Source organism: Dunckerocampus dactyliophorus, chromosome 21 (assembly GCF_027744805.1).
Source record: "Dunckerocampus dactyliophorus isolate RoL2022-P2 chromosome 21, RoL_Ddac_1.1, whole genome shotgun sequence".
Classification (NCBI taxonomy): Eukaryota; Metazoa; Chordata; class Actinopteri; order Syngnathiformes; family Syngnathidae; genus Dunckerocampus; species Dunckerocampus dactyliophorus.
Window position 1 is genome coordinate 4,883,238 of NC_072839.1, and position 19,175 is coordinate 4,902,412.

At 40.7% G+C, this 19,175-nt stretch overlaps 2 protein-coding genes across 3 annotated transcripts in view; one reads left to right on the forward strand and one right to left on the reverse strand.

Moving 5' to 3' along the window:
* Positions 1 to 19,175, reverse strand: part of pex2 (peroxisomal biogenesis factor 2) — a 217,769-nt gene that overhangs the window by 13,707 nt on the left and 184,887 nt on the right. The window contains exons 9-10 of the mRNA XM_054765805.1: positions 1,907 to 3,729; positions 1,664 to 1,793 (exon numbers count right to left, since the gene is read on the reverse strand). Of these exons, the coding sequence (XP_054621780.1) occupies positions 1,664 to 1,793; positions 1,907 to 1,951 (175 nt within the window). The 5' untranslated portion in view covers positions 1,952 to 3,729. The remainder of the gene's footprint in view (positions 1 to 1,663; positions 1,794 to 1,906; positions 3,730 to 19,175) is intronic.
* Positions 1,652 to 19,175, forward strand: part of LOC129174147 (plectin-like) — a 130,924-nt gene continuing 113,400 nt past the window's right edge. The window contains exons 1-2 of one of the 2 annotated variants that reach the window (XM_054765804.1): positions 1,770 to 1,786; positions 14,272 to 14,318. The gene's annotated coding sequence lies outside the window, so the exon portion shown is untranslated. Of the gene's footprint in view, positions 1,787 to 14,271; positions 14,319 to 19,175 lie in introns of both variants that reach the window. The other variant, XM_054765803.1, reaches the window with a different exon arrangement.

Consider the following 19,175-nt stretch of genomic DNA (forward strand, 5'->3'; position numbering starts at 1 on the left):
TGAGTACCGATAAATGTTATACTTAAAATGCGTTTAATAAGTATGTGAGGCATATTTAGGGCTAAAAAGAGAATTGTGCCACAAGTGTACAGTGGGAATTGAAAAGAAAAGGGGCGGGTTCTGGAAATGAATCTTATCTAATAATTACAAAGTCATTTTTATTGTAAATGCTGAAATCGTAAATCAGAGAATAGCATAGTTGAATGAATTTTTATTGCCGCATCAATTACTTGTGTTTTTTGGGGGTTTTTTTGCCATTCACTGGTGGTTCTGCATTCCAGAATATAGATAGAGCGCACTGGAATGTAAGCCCCATCCACTAAATTGCAAGAGAAAAAAAAATATATATATACGTACTTGTACATATATAGGCTGCACATAAGCCGCAAGTGTCCACGTCTTAGTAGTTGAGTGGTCCAGCCTTTCGAAAACCCGTTGGTGATAGTGGACGGTTGCAGTCCAAACAGAAGCTGTAGAAATTCTACATGTGATCAAACTTACTTAAGATGTGTCAGATATCACTTCATAAGACTTCAAAACGTGATATGAGCTTCCACTTCACTCGTCCACGTCACTACTTCCTGAATCTGCACTCTAAGCATCAGGGGATATAGTCTTTAGCCATAAATTAGGCGCATATTATACACCGGAAATTACGGTATTCTGTTTACAGAAGTGAGGTGTTCAAAAACAAGCGCATCGCACCTCGACGTCGTGAGCAGACGAACAGACGGGCGAGGCTATTACGCTCTTGCAACCCTACTAGAAACACCCCATAATGTGATACAATGCCACTACACCACTGCAAACCACAACTATTGGATTAAATGCATTTGCCATTTATTTGCATCTGGCCCCCCTGTCCTTCAAGGACAGCTGTTTATATTTCGAATAGTCTTTTGTTTTGGCTCGTGGCAAACATTTGAAACATTAATGCCAATTCAACACGCCCCACATGTTGGCGATGTCTAAAGTAGGGCAGTCATTATGTCATGAATCCAGCAATGTCCTTCTAACAACAAGCCTGTGGTTATAGCAATGCATTATTGAACAATACAGAGGAGAAGAGTTTCAATTCTGGATCTTTTTTGATGATGTGTTTTTCACCTTCCCTCATCTGCACAGTGTGTCTGTGCGATTTGATTGGCATGCTCTGCCACCCCATGTACCGTCCAGTTAAAAAGACATATTCTTAATCACAATGGACCAACATGCAGCTCAATAAAAGAGCCATTTCCTCATCCTGCCGCCCAATATGTCAGGGGAACTTTTATTATTCCCCTTGTGAGGTGATCATTAGGGGATATTGTTTGTCTGCTCAATCAGAGAAAATTACTGTCATAACATCAATTTCTTGCCTTCATTTTGAAACAAATAACAATGGATCTCGAGAGGTTTGTGAGGTCTAGGTGGTTCATGTTTTCATGCTTGCCTTTGCTTTAATTCAGTATTCCTGTTTTTTCCCCCCATTTAATATTGTTTTCTTTGATGGTTCATGTTTTTTCTTTGGTTTGACTGACTAATCAACATGCACAAGGTTTTATTGTTCAAAGAAGTGCTTAAATCTGGTCTCGTCTCGTGAAAACACCGCAAATAACCCGCTCGTTTTGATCGTGCTTTGCTGTTGTTTTTGCAGAAGAAAGTGGATTGTCTTAAGTCTTACCTGGATGACCTTGTAGACCAGAACCAGGTGTTAATCCAGACCGTGGAAGACTTGCAAAAGGAAGACGACCACCCTGGTTCTTTTTTGGGCTTGAAGCAATGCTCCCCCAACTCGATTTTTGACGTAAGTCCTGAAAGATATTTCCAGTAGTTGTTGTTGTTAGAGACAACAGATTGGTACTAAATAGTACACACTATCTGGATCTCATTTATACAGTGTATTTGTTTGGGTCGTGTTTCTCACCTTCTTTACCAAAAGGCTGGCACTTGCAACTTTCTTTTGCTCCATTTTGGGTTATTTTGCAGCCGTGACCAATAAGAAAAGCAAAGACCTGTGGTGTAACTGTGTTAGTTAGCAAAGAACAACAGAACCAACTGGTGAGGACATCATAAACGGCAAAGAGCGAAGCATTTATTCACTCAGGTTGAGGCATGACCTGACCAAGACTGGTTTCACTCATTTGTGGTGCAAAACGACCGTCGTTAAGATACGACTGTTGTTTCCACCCAAACCACCAACAACAAAAATTAAAAAACTCCAATTGCATGCAGTACACATTTTTGACGAGCATCATTTCTAAGCTTTTGCGGGCCACAAAAAACAATGCGGCAGGCCAAATTTGGCCCCCGGGCCTTGAGTTTGACACGTGTGATGTAAACCCAAAAGCACGCTAATTGGGGTGTACGCCAACTTAGGTTCCACTGGATATTAAACAAAGTCAAGCAAAGATAATTATAATACCTATTTTTAGACTTGTTGAATTGTGCAAGTGTAAATGTGTTTCCCATACATTGATTTATCTGTGGCGATTTATTTTCACCGCCACAGATGGATTTGGAGCTACCAGTTAAGAATTCATTTTCTGAGGCGACTTTTATTTTGAAACTTTTTATTTTGAAAAGTGTCAATTTAATTTAATTTAATTTAATTTAATTTTCTTGGCCGCTTTCTCTGATCTATCGTCACACTCAATGCTACGTGTTAGCCGTCCTCTTAAACACATTATGATGGGTCTAGTCCGGTGGGGGTGTGGTGGAGGGGGAAAATGATGAAATCATGGCCAGTTAACTCATTCAATACCAAAGACGTATTTATACTTTTTTATTTTTTAAACCCGAACACTTTTAAACCAGAAACACTCGCTCCCAAGCAAGCGTTTGTATTTATTTAAGACGTATTTATACGTCTTTAACGATTTTTTGCGCAAGAGGCAAAAAGAGGTGATGACACAATTGCACATTAAAAGAGTTGACTTTTCATGCAGTTTGAAGCCATAAAAACGGCCACAAGTTGGCAGAAGAGCATTTGACAGGCGCTCGGCATGCATCTTTTCCACGTATGAAGCGCTCGGCAGCAAGGAGGACGTGAGACAGCGTGGAGGAGTGTAGCGTGCAGAAGGATTGTAACTAGTTCATGGTGTTATATTTGCAAATAAATTATTTTGATGCAAACAACTCTTTTTTTGTGTGTGTTGTTTATGTTTTGGTATAGTTGTTTAGATATTGGAGCTGTCACAAAAGCAAAAAAATGTTATGCTTCAAAAAATATTATGCTTGAAATGCATCTTTTCACAAAAAGCAGTTTTTCTCCCTTTTTTTTGTTGGAAACTGATATTTTCCTGAAACTTACCTGTGTTCTAATGCTCATTACTAAAGAACGGAAAAAGGTAGAAACAAAGTATTTTTTTTTCTGTTGAAAGACGAGAGTGTAATATTTCTTTTAGTAGGTTCCATGAATATATCGCGCCATAGAACACAATATTCTGTGTGCCTTGAAAAATGAGTCAAAATCGTCCAAAACAGCCTGTACTGAGGGGGATACATTTAAAAAAAACGTCTGGGATTGAACGAGTTAAGTAAATGAGAAGATGACACCATCCAGCCGTCATCACCGCTTATCGTTTACTTCCATTTCCGTAATCGCGACTCTATCCGTAGAAGCTCGTCTGAGTGGATTCGGCATGCAGGAAAGTAGTTATGGCCAACTATAGAGTACCTGTATATGAAAGTACTTATCTGCTGTTGTGGCAGAGGAGGTCAGCAGGGCAACGTTGTGTCCTCTCCACGCTGTTGGCAAAGGTCAGCATAACATAATACACTGCATTTCTTTGCATTGAAAAGCTTTCTATTTCCTGAATAGGCTGCATAATAAACACAATGTTGCAGAATGTATGGCCACTTAAAGTGACAATGACCAAGACCTTAGTTTTGCTGCCGTAGAGAAGGTGAAGGCATTATTGGAGAACTGATTAAATGACATTTTCTTTGTTTGAGAAAAAAACACTTCTGCCTATTTGGTAGAACAGTTTTGGTATTGATTGTGGATTCAGCATGAAGGATTATAAGCGTATCTATTGTGTCGACTCGTTTTTAAATCTCCATTTTCACTAAATAATGCTCTCGCAGTCTATTTATGCTACTTTGTATGTTTTCACAGTCTCGATTGGTAAACAAATACAAACAAATGGAGTCAGTCACTCAGCAGTCTATTATGGTAGTCGGGGGACAACAGTGTGTTTCTGCTCTGATGTCCATAATGTGAAATCCAATCAAATGAAGAGCATTTAGAACTACTTATGGACCTTTCCACCATGTAAACAATGCAATGGGCTCTGTAATAGGAGCTCGGCCAGCGTCTGATTGAATCGTAGTGTTGGGTCTTGTTGACGTAGTTGAAGTGTAATTGACACAAAACAGAGATTTTTTGTGGTCATGAATTCATGACATTTGAGTCTTTGTGTGTCTGTGCACTGCTGTGATTGGTCTATTGGTTCCACATAGACAGGCGGATGTACGCCGTCTTCTTCATTGCACACAACACACACTCGCATTAGAGACTGCTTTTGAAAGTTGACCTTTAGTTGCTTGGAGTTGTGAAAGTAACTTTTCATTTCTTTACATATAATTATAACCCATGTGAAATCCTGACATGGAAAAAGTAACTGAAGGATACAAATTACATCTGTATTGCTGTGAAAGTGTGTCTTTTTAGGAAGAATCAATTAAGCACGACGTTAAATTGGGAAACCCTCCTGGAAGGAAAGGTTTGACCACCCCAGATATAAACAATACTACCGCATGGTTGTGTTTGTCTGTTGGGACCATGTTTTAATGCCCGCAGTTTGGCCTCTTGCCTTTTAGGCCAGTCTGGAGCACTGTGGAAGGCCTCACAGAGATTACACCAGATCAGTAAGGATCATCTGAGATCTGCGGCCCTCCCTTTGATCCATTCAGCTCATCATCTCTCCATTTCATCACCATTGTCAAATTATTAGTACAGCAGGCCTTCAAACAGCCAAGCATTCTGTGGAGATGAATTGCAGGCTCTGGTGGTTTTGTTTCGCTGCTGTATGAAACGGAAATAACATGTTGTAGCTTTAAATGGATTGATTTCCTCATTAAAAGAGATGTAAATGTAAGTCATTAAACAATTATAAGCTCCTTCTAAGAGAACTTCAGTATAATTATCGAACATAAGACAGCATTTTTTCCTTAGACAAAAGTCTGAAAAAGACTGATTGACTTATTTGTTGGTTTAGAGAATTATACATGAAAAAACCTCTTTCCGAGTGAGCCTGTGTCACTCAGTCATCAAGCAACTGTCAACCAGCTAAGAAACAAAATACTAGTAATCCGTTCCAAAGGGTCTGTCCAAAACCGAATCGGACAAAAACTGAAACATCCATCCATTTTCTATGCCGCTTATCCTCATTAGGGTCGCGGGGGTATGCTGGAGCCTACCTCAGCTGACTTTGGGCGAGAGGCGGGGTACACCCTGGAACGGTCGCCAGCCAATCGCAGGGCAGATACTGTATAGACAAACAACCATTCATACCGATGGACATTTTAGAGTCGCCAATTAACCTAACATGCATGTTTTTGGAATGTGGGAGAACATGCAAATCCCACACAGATCTTCCCGATCTCCTGACTGTGTGGCCAACATGCTAACCACTCAGCCACCGTAGTAGTGTTGGGTGCGTGTGATCCAAGATAGCTGAAAAAACAAGCAAAGCTGGCGGAAATCTTTGTCACCACTCGATCCGTACCGGAAACTGAAAACGAACGCGTTTCCATCCGGTCGTCGGCTTGCCGACCTATTTTGCCGACAGTCACGCATCAGGCAACCGGATTTGTACTACATATATGCAAAGCACGTCATCAGTCGATCTATTTTGCAGGAGTTACGGCTCATGTACGCATCAGTCAACCTGATTTGTATTACGCACATGCAATATACATCATTCCTCCAACCCCAAAAATGTTACTTAGATTCCAGAAATTACAACGCAATACATTTTTTCAGAGTATCACATCCATTTTGCAAAGTGGAGAAATTATAGCCCTCATTTCCTGGTTGTGTACATTTCTTTTTAGATTTTTTTTTTTGTCCGGCACTGAAAAAACTACAAGCAAGATATGTTTGGATGTATGGATGGTATTTCTCAGTTTCTAAGACAACGAGTCCATCTTTACACTTGGCTTACGGTTTTTACATTCAAATGAAGTCCCAGAAGCTCCGTCGTAAAAAGCGATGTAGGCCTCGCACATGCAGATCGTGTTTCCGCTACGGCTATGGAAGTGACAGTACATTTCTTTCTTCAGTCTTGATTAATACCACAAGATGCCAAGAGGTAAAACACAACAGTTTGTTATATTGTACGGTACACGAGACACTGTGTGAGAATATTTTGGATGAAAATCATACGAAAACCAAGGTTCCACAAGGTATCCTTTTATTGCATTTATCTACCAGTTGTTACTTCACTGAGACTGAAAACATGATTTTAAAAGCAAACATCCATTTTATCTCTAATATTTTCCCAAAAACTTGAAAAAGAGGGGTCGTCTTATATTCTGGGTGTTATATTTTTATTTATATATATTTATGTTAGATTTCCTGTTGAACACATTGCTTGGTTTGTACTAATGACACGTGAGAAGCTGGAAACAGAATTTGGGTATCCACATTATAAGCCCTTGCTGAACTGTGCAACCTTTATCCTTCTGGTCTCACACACACACACACACACACACACACACACACACACACACACACACACACACACACACACACACATGTATATATCTATTGATGTGGCAGTAGATTGCGAGTGAGACGGATGTGCGAGGGACCAGTGGAGGTCAAGGGGTTGCGATGGTTGGCTATGCTAATGTTGTTGTTAATGACTTTGCTGTGAGTGATAATTGATCGTCTTCATTACCATATTAACTCCACCATACCTCCCCACCACCGTGACCGGAACCCACCCCCAACCACACACACATACACACACACACAAACACACCATCCTCTCACTGTGCAGTAATGAATGCTCCCATTTGATCCTTGAAATAATGAACTAATTAGCTTAATTAAAATCAATAGAGGTGCCGATACCAGCGCCGACATTTCAGGGACGCGGTCTCTATCTGCAGTGGAAGGAATTTTCAGAGGGATTGAGCGAATGTGGGGGTGTAATAGGTGTGCAACATAAATAACTGGTTGCACAGAAAAATGTAAGAACATAAGGGGAAGACATTATAGGAAGCGGTTGGTTAAAAAGAGACAGTCCTGTCACATCAAATAAGGGGAGAGTTGAGACATTCCAGTGGTTCACATGCTTAACTATAGGAAGGGAAAAGTGGCTAGATAGGGGCCAAAAGGAAAGAATGAAAGACAAGAAAAGGTGGGGAACTTAAACGACAGTGAGAGACAGGCTGGAAGAGGTTTCTAATGCTGATTTACGAGTGCTTGGCGGTCTTTAGCTGGAATAAATGGCTTGTGGGAGTGGCTGCAGCATTACTCCCTGTACAGGATACTAAGTGCATTGTAAGGTCAGCCATAAGGCCAAACTTACATATGTAGTGCTCTGCCCTCGTAAACCTTTGTTAATATATCAGCCTCAGAATGGAACCGTAACTAGTCCATCTGAAACACTGCGACCACGCTGCCTAAACGGTGCAATTATTGTTTTACAATGCTTTAATGAACCAAAAAATCTCTCTGGCTATTTTGGCAGACGCATTTCTGAGGTACGGTTTGATAACCTCTGTAATCCCTAAAATTCAATGTAATCTTGTGTATCCAGGCTACTGCATCTATGAATCAAGGTATTACAGTGAAACAAGTGGCATTGCAACCTCTGATTTGTCCATATTTTAAAACAATTTCACCACAGAAAATAATGAAAATAGAAAAAAAAAAAGGTTTCCGACATCCAGCAGGCCCACATAAAAATATTATTTACTTTACAAGCAGTTATTAAATTTAACTGGCATGCAAATGTAAAAATCTATCCATCCATCCATTTCTATGCTGCTTCCTAAGCAGAATGTCACATGTAATGTTAAATGTGAGGTGAATTTCCACCAATGGGGGGCGACATTGAAATTGTCAGTGGAAAATGTTAGAATTGTTCGATAACCTGAATGAGCTGAACATTTTGATGTAATGGCTCGAAGCAGTTGCAAATGTGTCAGTAGTTAGCAGACAAACAGACAGCAGAATCTCAAATGTCGGAATGTAAAAATGTTGAATGATTGTTGAAATGTATAAATATGTTGGAAGATTACACGAGGACTGAGCATCGAACCAGCAACCATCGGGGTTGGGAGACGACCAGTCTACCACCTGAGTCATGTTACCCTGTAGAACAGGGGTGTTCAACTCGTTTCCACCGCGGGCCACATCACAGTTGTGGTTGCCATCAGAGGGCCGCAGCTTTGCCTGAAATGTGTGTGCAACTGTTCAAGGTTCTCTTAGGAGACGTTTTGCCTCTCTTGTAAGCAGGCTTCATCAGTTAATGCTCAAAGACTAGATAGGACAGCTCGAATCAGAGCTAAGCATGTATTCACTCAGGTTGAGGCATGACCTAACCATCATTTGTGGCGCAAAACGACAGTCGTTAAGATAACGACTGCTGTTTCCACCCAAACCACCAGCAACAAAAATAAAAAAAACTCCAATTGCATGCAGTACACCTTTTCTGTCAAAACTGACAGAACACATTTTTGACGTGCATCATTTTCAAGCTTTCACGGGCCACAAAAATAAATTTGGCGTGCCTGACACCTGTGCTGTAGAATACGTGGAACGTTACAGTCATGTAAAATGATTTCCCCCCGGCAGGCGGCGCTTTTCTAATTCGTTCATTCGTTTTTAGCAGACTAAAAACGACTGAACTTGAAATATGGGAAAGTAAAAACTAAATGATGAAATGTGGAGATAAGTTGAATAGGTGAAAGCATAATTTTATAATGCAGCGAGCTCACAATGGGGAAAAATGTACCTTTTTGCTTTTGCACACACTCCCTTTCAAACACGCAGGCCTTGACTTGATTTTCCAAGATATAGCTGGTCTGTTTTGTGTAGTCACAATCACTGTGAACTGCATTTTTTTTTTCATCTTGTAATTGCTGTTGTGATCTGGAGACACACACACACACACACACACAATCTTCTCCTTTTTTTTTCTCCTCCGATGGTTGCTTTTCAGTTGACCTAGCTCCAGACAAAAGGAAGAAGGAGGAGTGGAAAAAGAAATTAAATGATTGCATGAATGGATCGCTATTTCCAGATATTGAAAAGGAAAACAAGACAAGATGAGAGGGTGAGGGGTAAATGGATGAGAAAGGAGGAGACAGGAGAATGTTACAAGGTTGGAGGCTGCTAAGAAAGGAATAAAAAAATGGAGGCTGAAGGGAAGACAGTAGGAACAATGGACAGTGGAGGAGGAGATGAAGTGAACCATTTCCACCAATCATAATGGCTATGGTACCTATGAAAACATTTCTTGGTTGCTTTCCTCATCACAATACCGTCACTGTCAATGTATCCATTACTAGAATGTGGATACTAGCTAAGCCTCTTCTGCTGATGCTAAGGGAATTTTTGGATTATTTCTTCTCTACCGTAGGTTAAGGTCTGCCATTCTCTTTCACTATTTACTAGAGATGCAACAATACATGTATCTGTATTGAACTGTTCGATACAGTGGTCTCGATAAATCAAAGGACACTGTAACCAGAGTCACAAACATCACTGGTACATGTCACATGACATCAAGGTCCCCTCCCGATTCGCTGTTGCTCCTCCGCGGCAAAGATGAAATCAGCGGCCCCAGACGGCTTCTCTAGCTGCATGCAAAATTGCATTTTTCATCTTTATGAGCCAAATTCTGGATAAAGTAACTCAGCGGTAGAATGCATATACATACAATAAAAGTCCGAATTGCATTTGCAATGGTTAGTTCCATGCAAAAGCTTTAAAAAAAAAAAAAAGTCAATTGCACCATGCACGTCCTGAAGTCCATTACGGAAATTTCTACACTTTACTTACTGTTTCTGTTATTTTATGATGAACTGAAATATCTTTTTACCGGTTTAAGTTTTTTTAATGTCTTGCCTTGTTATTTAATCATTTTAATGTTTAATAGCAAACTGGATGTGATGAACATGACATGGTTAGAGTGAAATACTATTGCATCTGTGAACTCGATTATTATTGATGAATTATGTGGAATTATCTTTATTTCCGTGTTGAATTCAATTGTGTATTATTTATTTTGTATTTATTTATTTTATTATTTCTTTACAAGGTGCCGTTTTTGTTTTATATAGTTCTAACTTCTAAGTATGCACAGCAGAAAATTAGCCATGTGTAGTGCACCAGATGGATTTAAAAAGTGGACTTTTGAGTTGACAAAAATGTTGGTAATTTAAAAAATAGAATTTAAAAAAGGCCTGAAAATGTATCTTTTTTTTTTTTTTGTATCCAAAAAATATCAAGCCGTGTCGAACGAACTCAACTGTATCGTTGCATCCTGTACTATTTACTACTCTAATACTATTGTCACCTAAATAACATACAACAACAAAAGGCAATATTCCAATCATTTCAAATCTGAAATTATTATGTTTTACACATGGACTGACTTCATTCATCCCATAAGTGTATGTAAAACCTATGGCTCCTTTTAAAAATGCAAGGATTAGGTCATTTGTCAGACACAACCTATTGCATAATGTTCCTGCACACTGCTATGATATTAAATGACCATACTATTATTTATATATACTGTATATATATATATATATATATATATATATATATATATATATATATATATATATATACACACACACACACACACACACACACACTATAACACAGACAGACATGTAATCCTATAAGTCCAGCCTCAAACAAATGAGTGGTCATAACCTTCACAGGACTCATTATCATGGCCGTTCTCAGTAGACTGCAACCACAGGTGAAGATAGATAGGATTGCCAACAGGACATGCACCGTGCTCCGTAATGAGACCTTATTCCGGACACCCCGGCTGCACGCCTGTAAATTCCAGCTGTCACTCCGCACGTACATACTTAATCAGCTAATGTTGTTTTATTCCTTATTATTAATTTGCTCGCATTTCTGATTTATCTAAAGTGCTCCAATATTGTGTCTCCTTTACAGTTGCAGGGAACAGCGCAACAGAGGAAGCCGTGTGCTTATTCATGTACTTAAGGGATTGCATCTGTAATGAATTGACTAGCTGTTTAGGCAGCCGACTACTCACCCTAATAATGCAAGCAGGTCGTAACTCCTTCTAACCCAAGGGTATAAGATATGCATATAAAGACATGCACACATATTCATCCAGTCTATCTATATTAGCCACTGACCTCTACGTGCAGCTGCACTGGAATATCAATGTTATTGTTTTAGGGGGAGTGGATTGTGTGTCTGTCGTGAAGCACATGCATATCTAGGGTTCAGGTTTATATCAATTTTTGAATTCATTAAATGGAAAAAAACAGATTGAATACAAAGAGGAGGCTGGATTTATCATTCAAATGATATACAGCAGCAGGATTTGGATAAAACGTCACCGTTGACTATGTTTAAGTCAACATTTTGTCATTTTACATACTAACTTCTGTTATGTTCTGTGTTGTTGCTGTTTTCTGTGCATTCATTGTGTATTTCTGTATGCACAGACAACCTGAGCACTGAGTAGACACGCCTGTGGCAGATTGGCAATTAGGCCTACTTAAGCCAGCTGTTACAATTGGAGGATGCAGCGTTGTTTTTAGCACATGCCAGTGCTCTAATGCCGCTTCCATGCTTGTTGGATCACCTGCTCACATACTCCCTAGTAGTGTTCCAGTACCTTCTCCGGCAAGTACTATTGTTTCTGTTTTGCTGTGTTGTCGTCTGTGTCTCCTTTGGCCTACTGCCTTTTTTTGTTGTGCCAGCATCCTGCTTTGTCGGACTCTCAAGCCTTTTTGCTTCGCCCTTAGTTTTGGTAAACCCTTTTTCTAGCATTGTGTTACACCTTGGATTTGAACTTTTTTCCTTTTCAATTTTTGGATTTAGATTTTTGCCTCTGAGATTTCAAAGGCTTAGTTTTCTGTAGGGATGTCCGATAATAACAGCCCACTGATATTATCGGCCCGATATTGGCATAAAAATGTAATATCAGTATCAGGTTTTTTCCTATAATGAAAACAGATGATAAAAAACATGCTGTATGTAGGCCTATGGGCTCCCGTACTTGCCGTCATCAAGGCATCCAGCGGCGCCAATAGGTGGAAATACTTCGTCACGTCCTGTGTTATTCCTCGCAGTCAGTACTGGGCTTCAATATGTGGAAACCACGGGCGTGGGTGTGTGAAACGTCCGGCACAATCTCGTCACTGTTGTCAGTCTACATTTTTACCCACGTCGAAGGACACCAAATGTGGAGATGCGATTCACGACGAGACAGGAGTCGAGGTAGGTGGCACCAATTAGTTTACCCTCCACTCAACTCAGCAACAAGCAACAATTCTTTAGCACAGTGGCTACAGCCATAGGCTACAACAACATTATGACTCGGAAACGGAAGTACGATTGATAGATACTATATTTATCTCCAAGAGAAATGTCTAAAACAATATAGTCACTACAATGTGTTAATTCCATGACAGGAGATATGTGATGTTACACAAATCGGAAATTGAGGGTTGGACAATATTGGTTATCGGCAAAAAAGCCAATATCGGATATCGCTAGTTTTTTCTGCACACATCAGTGCCTCGCATCTTGGGTTCCTATCCGCACCAAACATTACTTCACTGTTATTAGTAGAATATTTTCCAGGCTTTTGCTTTTTTCTTAAAATGATGATTGTTATGGTGTTCGGCTATTATTATTATTATTATTATTATTATTATTATTATTAGTATTATTATTATTAGTATTAGTATTATTACACTTCCGTCTAATAGCTCAGTGTACTAGTCTAATTGCTTCTCACAAAGGCCTTCACAATACAGTACACACTGACATAGCACAGAGTTGCACAATTACATGCAACTGATGGAAAACTACTGGGAGACACACTATAGGTGTATTGTTCTCGAGTTTAACTCTCACTTTCACACAAACTTAATTTTCACTTTCTAGAGGGGCGTGGCAACTGCTGTATACACAGTGTACTTTCATTCTGGGCTCTTCCTCATTCCAATTTGAGCCAGTCTCTCTCTCACATGCTTTAGTTTAAATATCTAGGCCGACAAGCTTAACGTTCACTTTCTTGAGATGGGCGGCAACTGCTATGTAGGCTCTTTGTACTTTTTCTTCTGGGCTCTCGCTCGATCGTCCTCATTCCAGTTTGAGCCAGTCTCTCTCACACGTGCTTAAGTTTCAAGATCCAGGCAGACAAGCTTAACTTTCACTTTCTAGAGGGGTGCGGCAAGTGCTATGCAGACTCTGTGTACTTTCATTCTGGGCTCTCTCTCTCAATCTTTGTCATTCCAGTTTGAGCCAGTCTCTCTCACATGTGCTTAAGTTTCAATATCCAGGCAGACAAGCTTAACTGTCACTTTCTAGAGGGGCAGGGCACCTGCTTTATACCGTATGCTCTGTATACCCATCATTCTGGGATATTCATCAATCTTCCAGGAAAAACCAGGAAGAAATGGTTGAGAGAAACAATAGCCTTCACAATGGGGAAAAACTATAACCTCATAATATTGAATATTTATTATTTATACAGCGTATATTTTTTCCTGTTGAATTCCTGTGAGAACACACATGCTGTACACATGCACATACAAACACAAAACACTCCTACACACACTTATGTGTTGACCAGTGAGTCATTGCTGTCAGTATTGATTTCCTTTTCCCCGAATGACCCCTGTCACCGCAACGATAGAGCACCCGATATTTCAACAGTAGTGCTGGCTTGCTCTCTTTTTCACGCACTCCATCACATTCTACTATGTTTCATTTTATTAATATCCCTCACACAAATTTAGATGATTTTCATGCTATCTGTGTTTTTATTGGGAGGGAAGTTTGTTGTTTTGATTGTGTTGTTCGGTGCGCTCTTAAGTGCAAAGCTTTTGTCTCTAACCCCGAGTTGCAGGACATGGGCGGAGCAGTTTTATGCCGCAATCCCTGCGTTCCGTCAAACCTGATTGCACTTTATAGCGCCAGAGGAAATCACATTCTGCAAAATAATATCCCTAAAACAAGGAAAATTAACTCTGTCAATGTATCAGAGGCAGTTTGTGCTGCTTCTTATACTGTGCTTTCTGTTTGTTTGCACACAGGTGCCCCAGGTTGAGCTGAGGACTTGCCTTACTGGACCATCCCAGAAGTATGTAGAGTATACTCTTGGCATTTAAAGACATCCTCTAATGCTAACTTTATGAAAGACTACGCACACACAAACACAGGTTGCCCATGCAGTGTAGTGGGGGGCTATAAAGTTGGCCCCAGGGACAGGATCCTCCTCCTCAGGGAGGCTGAGCTTCACAGCAGATAAGTGCATCAGCACTCTCCCCACGGCAATATGTAAATCCCTAAATGATGTTTCCCACCATGCAGTGCTCTGAGGCCCCTAAAGACTCGCTCCGCCTCTGTTTTAGACCTCCCTTGAAGAGGGCTGTTTTTATTAAGTTCCCCACACTCTGACTAGAGAGCAACAAAAGAACTTTTCTGCAATGAAATCATACTTGTTAGATATCATACAGTCTAGTAGCTCAGTGCAATGTCGGTCTAATAACTTCTCATAGTGGCTTTCAGGACACACGCACACTCACCTAGCACAATCAGAGTTGCGCAACACTTAAAATATGATTCATGGAAAGTTACTAGGAGACACACAAAAAATGGATTGTTGTCACTCACACCAACTTCACTCTCTCTTTCATACAGACTTGGCTTTCGCTTTTACGGGCACACAGGCTTAGGTTTCACCTTCTAGAGGGGCCCGAAAACTGCTATATATATATATATATATACTCTGTGTGTTTTATTCTGGGCTGTGGTCGAGCTTCCTTATTGATGAAGAGTCCAATGCTGTAACCAAATATATTGCTCTTATTTTTTAATACAATTTGACAGCCTGTGATCATTGACGTTACATACTAATGCACTGAACACTACAGTTGAGGTTAACATACACATATCATGGGCATGAATGCCATTCATTTGGGGCCCTTAATGATTTATTTGAACCATTCTTTTCCATGCATCAAACTGCATGATTGAAAAAAATATGAAATTATAATTTCTTTAGAAATTATATATTTGCCCCCATTCATATTTGGTCATTTTAAATTGATTTCCTGTTTTTTACACATTGTGTTGTGCAACTAAAGAGAAATTACAGGTTGTAATCAATCAGTATCACTAATGAGAAGTTTATCGGGCTTGGTTTGCAAATGGATGGCCGAGTGGTTAGCATGTTGGCACACAGTCAGGAGATCGGGAAGACCTGGGTTCGAATCTCCTCTTGGGCATCTCTGGAGTTTGCATGTGTCTCCCCGTGCGTGGGTTTCCTCCCACATTCCAAAAACATGCAAACTGAATGTGAGCATCTATATGTGCCCTGCGATTGGCTGGGTCTACCCCGCCTCTCGCCCTCCCCCCACGATACCCCACGTACCCCCAGGATAAGCGGCATAGAAAACGGATGGATGGGTTTGCAAATGTACCAAAGGGTTGAGGTCAGAGCATGATGCTATTGCTTTTGTGTTCTTCGGTTTGAAAGCCTCACCTTGACTCCTTCAAAGTACTCGTCATTATAAGCCAAATGGCTCAATCTTTGTTTGCTCTGGTCATAAAACTTTTGTCCAGAAGGCATCTGGCTTATCCAATATACAGTAATCCATCTTGAAAGTGTCTGTTTTGGTGCCGGGGCTTCTTCTTTATTGCTCTCAGTCAATGGTGACATAGACCTGGTTATCACCGTGGACGGTGACACTGGTGGTCCAGCAGTTTCCGCTTCAGGGCAGCTTTGAGGCGTGGTTGTTCCTGAACATCTGAAAGAATTTCCTTTCATCTGAGGGTGACAATTTGGGCCATTGCAAGGTGGTGACACTTTTGTGGAACTGCTAGACTCTGGAGTTGTTGACTCCCAAAGACAGAGCTCCTTGGACTTTCTTGAAAAAGAATGTCGTCATATATTCAGGGTTGATGCTGTCTTCTACTTGGGTCAATATACATAAAATTAGTTGGGTAAAAGTGATTTGCATTCAACTACCATGGATTATGTGGGTTTATTATGCCACAATTTAAAATCTGCAGAAGTTTAGATTAGTCTTTCTGTTTCTGGAGGTGCGGTCGGCAGGGGCACCATTGCATCTTCACATTTATCTGCGCCGGTGACGGCCACCCCGCTTGCTCATGTGGGCCTCTGCAATTGGTTCTATGCGTAAAGCTCCTTGAGAAAACTTCTGTTGTGAATTGGCACGATCGAAATAAAATTAACTTAAAATATTAACACTGCATGCAATGTTTTGTGCTATCAGCAGCTGTCATATGAAAATTAAGAACACATCCCATTATAGGGCGAGCGTACCCGCTGAGTTGCATGACAGCCTGCAGTGCAGCCAATTAAAGCTCCCGGCCAAATCACTGTTGCGGTGTGCACACATTGCAAGTTTTTGGGCATTTCTGCCGTATCTTTTAACTGAAGGGCATGATGGATTTGCTCGCTGTCAGACAAACAGGTGGGGGATTTACATCTCACCTTGAGCGCTTTAAATGGCTGCACATATAGTAATAATAAAATAAATGAAATGAGTAAATCAGGTCTCATGAAATGAAATGACAAGCAGGTTGAAACAGCGGGTGAGTGTGTGTGCGTGTGTGTTTCTTGCCACCAGCGTCAACATTAAACACATCAGATTCAAGCCACCCTCCAGGGTAGCATCACTCAGCCAGGTGTGTGTGTGTGTGTGTGTGTATATGTGTATACGTACGTGAGCGTCTTTTATCTACTTTTCCATTCCTTCTGTTTTTTTGTTTATCTACAGATTTATTTTTATATTTATATATTCCGTTCAAAATGCGGTACAGAAGACACTGATCTATCAACGTATTGATGTGTGCGTAAGTGTCATTTTCCCCCCCTTTTCCGTCTTCCTGACATTTTTTAATTATTTTCTTTAGTGTAATCTCCTGGAGAGTTTTTTTTTTTTTTAACACTTGTTATCTTGAGTGCTGTTTTCCTTCGCCAAAAAGCAGTGAAAAGTGGAAAGTTAGTTAGAGGGGGAAAAAGCTATGACTGAATTCAGACACTCATTTGGGGAAAGGTAGGCACACTCTGACAGAACTCCTTGGTGTTCTAATTTAAAAACTCCAAAGTTTGCTGAAGAGTGCTGGGATGTTTGCGGTGTGTACACACTTGTCACGTTTGGTTCAGTTAAAACCAACTGCGCTAGCGCGGTTCATACGGTCAAGAGTCAATACGATCATCTGCACCAAAGACGTAGTCCGTCCGTTTTGATCCATTTCTGGTTTGCTTTTCTTGGTGTGGTTCATTTGGTCAGATGAGATCACAGTGCCCGAACTGCGGTGGGGTCCAGATCAGACCATGTAAAAGACGAGGTCCCACTACAGGTTCTAGCCTAAACAGCATACTGTAGACACAACTACAGGTACAGAACAGATGAAAACTGTGACTTACCGAGCATGCACGGTGGAACCTTCGTTTTCCAATGCCCCAATTTTCTTGTGATTTGTTTTTTTGCCTTGATTCTCTTACATTGTCTCAGTTATCGTACAATATTGCGCATGTAGACCCTTGTGGTATTCACAAAGATGCGGATGGACTACTCCCAACATTGTTTGTTTATTCAGTCATCTTGGATCACACACCGGTCCGATCCTTGGTCCTCCTGCGACCATGCCGAAGCATCCTTCGGCAAGATACTGAACCCCCAGTTGCATTGCTTGTTTATTTAGCCATCTTGGATCACACACCCGACTCCAATTCTCCTGATACTTAGTGAACACAATACTGCGGTATGCCTGTGAATATTCTCATTCATCCAGGTCATTCTATTCTCAGGGCATTCAATCGATCGCAACTGGACTGTTCAGGGTGTCTTTGAGCATGAACTGTACTAGAGCTGTCCTATCTAGTCTGACCCGTGTGTCCCACCTTGTCTTGGAGTATGAACCGATGAAGCCTGCTCGGATGAGCGGTGAAATGTCTTCCAAGACAACCTGAACAGTCCAGTTGCAATCGATTGAAGGCCCCTGCGGTATCGTCTCCCAACCTGAGGGTGGCTGGTCCGATCCTCAGTCCTCCCGTGACCATGTCGAAGTATCCTTCGACAAGATTCTGAACCCCCAGTTGCATTGCTTGTTTGTTTAGCCATCTTGGATCACACACCCAACATCAATTCTCGCGATACTTCAACACAAGTTGTGAAATTAATTATGATCTGTAATCAATCTAATTAATCTTTTTTTTAATCTCACCTACAAATTGCTGAGAAAAGCCCTCAGACCTGCTTCTACGTGGGGTATTAGTTTGGAGAAGAGCTTTGCTATGGCTTTGCTATGGCTCACTAAATTTCTGTTAGCGGTAACAGCACTTGATGTGGTAGGCTAAAATTGAGCCGCTTCGGTGGTAAGCATACTCGTTCTTACAAAGAAGACATATCACGCTACCTCCGTCAATGGTGCAGTCAAAGCGCTTCTGAAGTGTAAATTTCCCATTCATTGGACCAACGACCGTCACATGCTACTCACCGCTCATCACCTTGCCCTCCCAACTACAATGGGAGTCTGTCAGATGATGCTGAACAAGCCCAAACACAATGTCTCAATAATGTCCACTTCAGGGATTGTTTTCCACCCCCAACAACTCAAGCACAAGAAGCTCAACGCATAAAAACAGATTTTTGTATAAAAAGGCAACTTTCATACAGAAACTGGTCCAACTCTGTACTCGGTACTCTGTCTCTAGTGCTCCGTTTTGCTTACTGTTCGTACCGATTGTGTCACTAAACTCCAATATTTCAACCAAAAATGCATGCTGCTGGCTTACAATGAGCAGCCAATGGGCAGACAGACAAGAAGAAAGACAACCATGATTATAAGACAACCCCTCTGTTTCAAGACCTGCTTTTGGGGAAAAAATTAATAATTAAATTAAAAAAAAATCAAGACAAATGTATTTTTTTTTTCTGTATCAAATATTTTTTTCAATTAATTT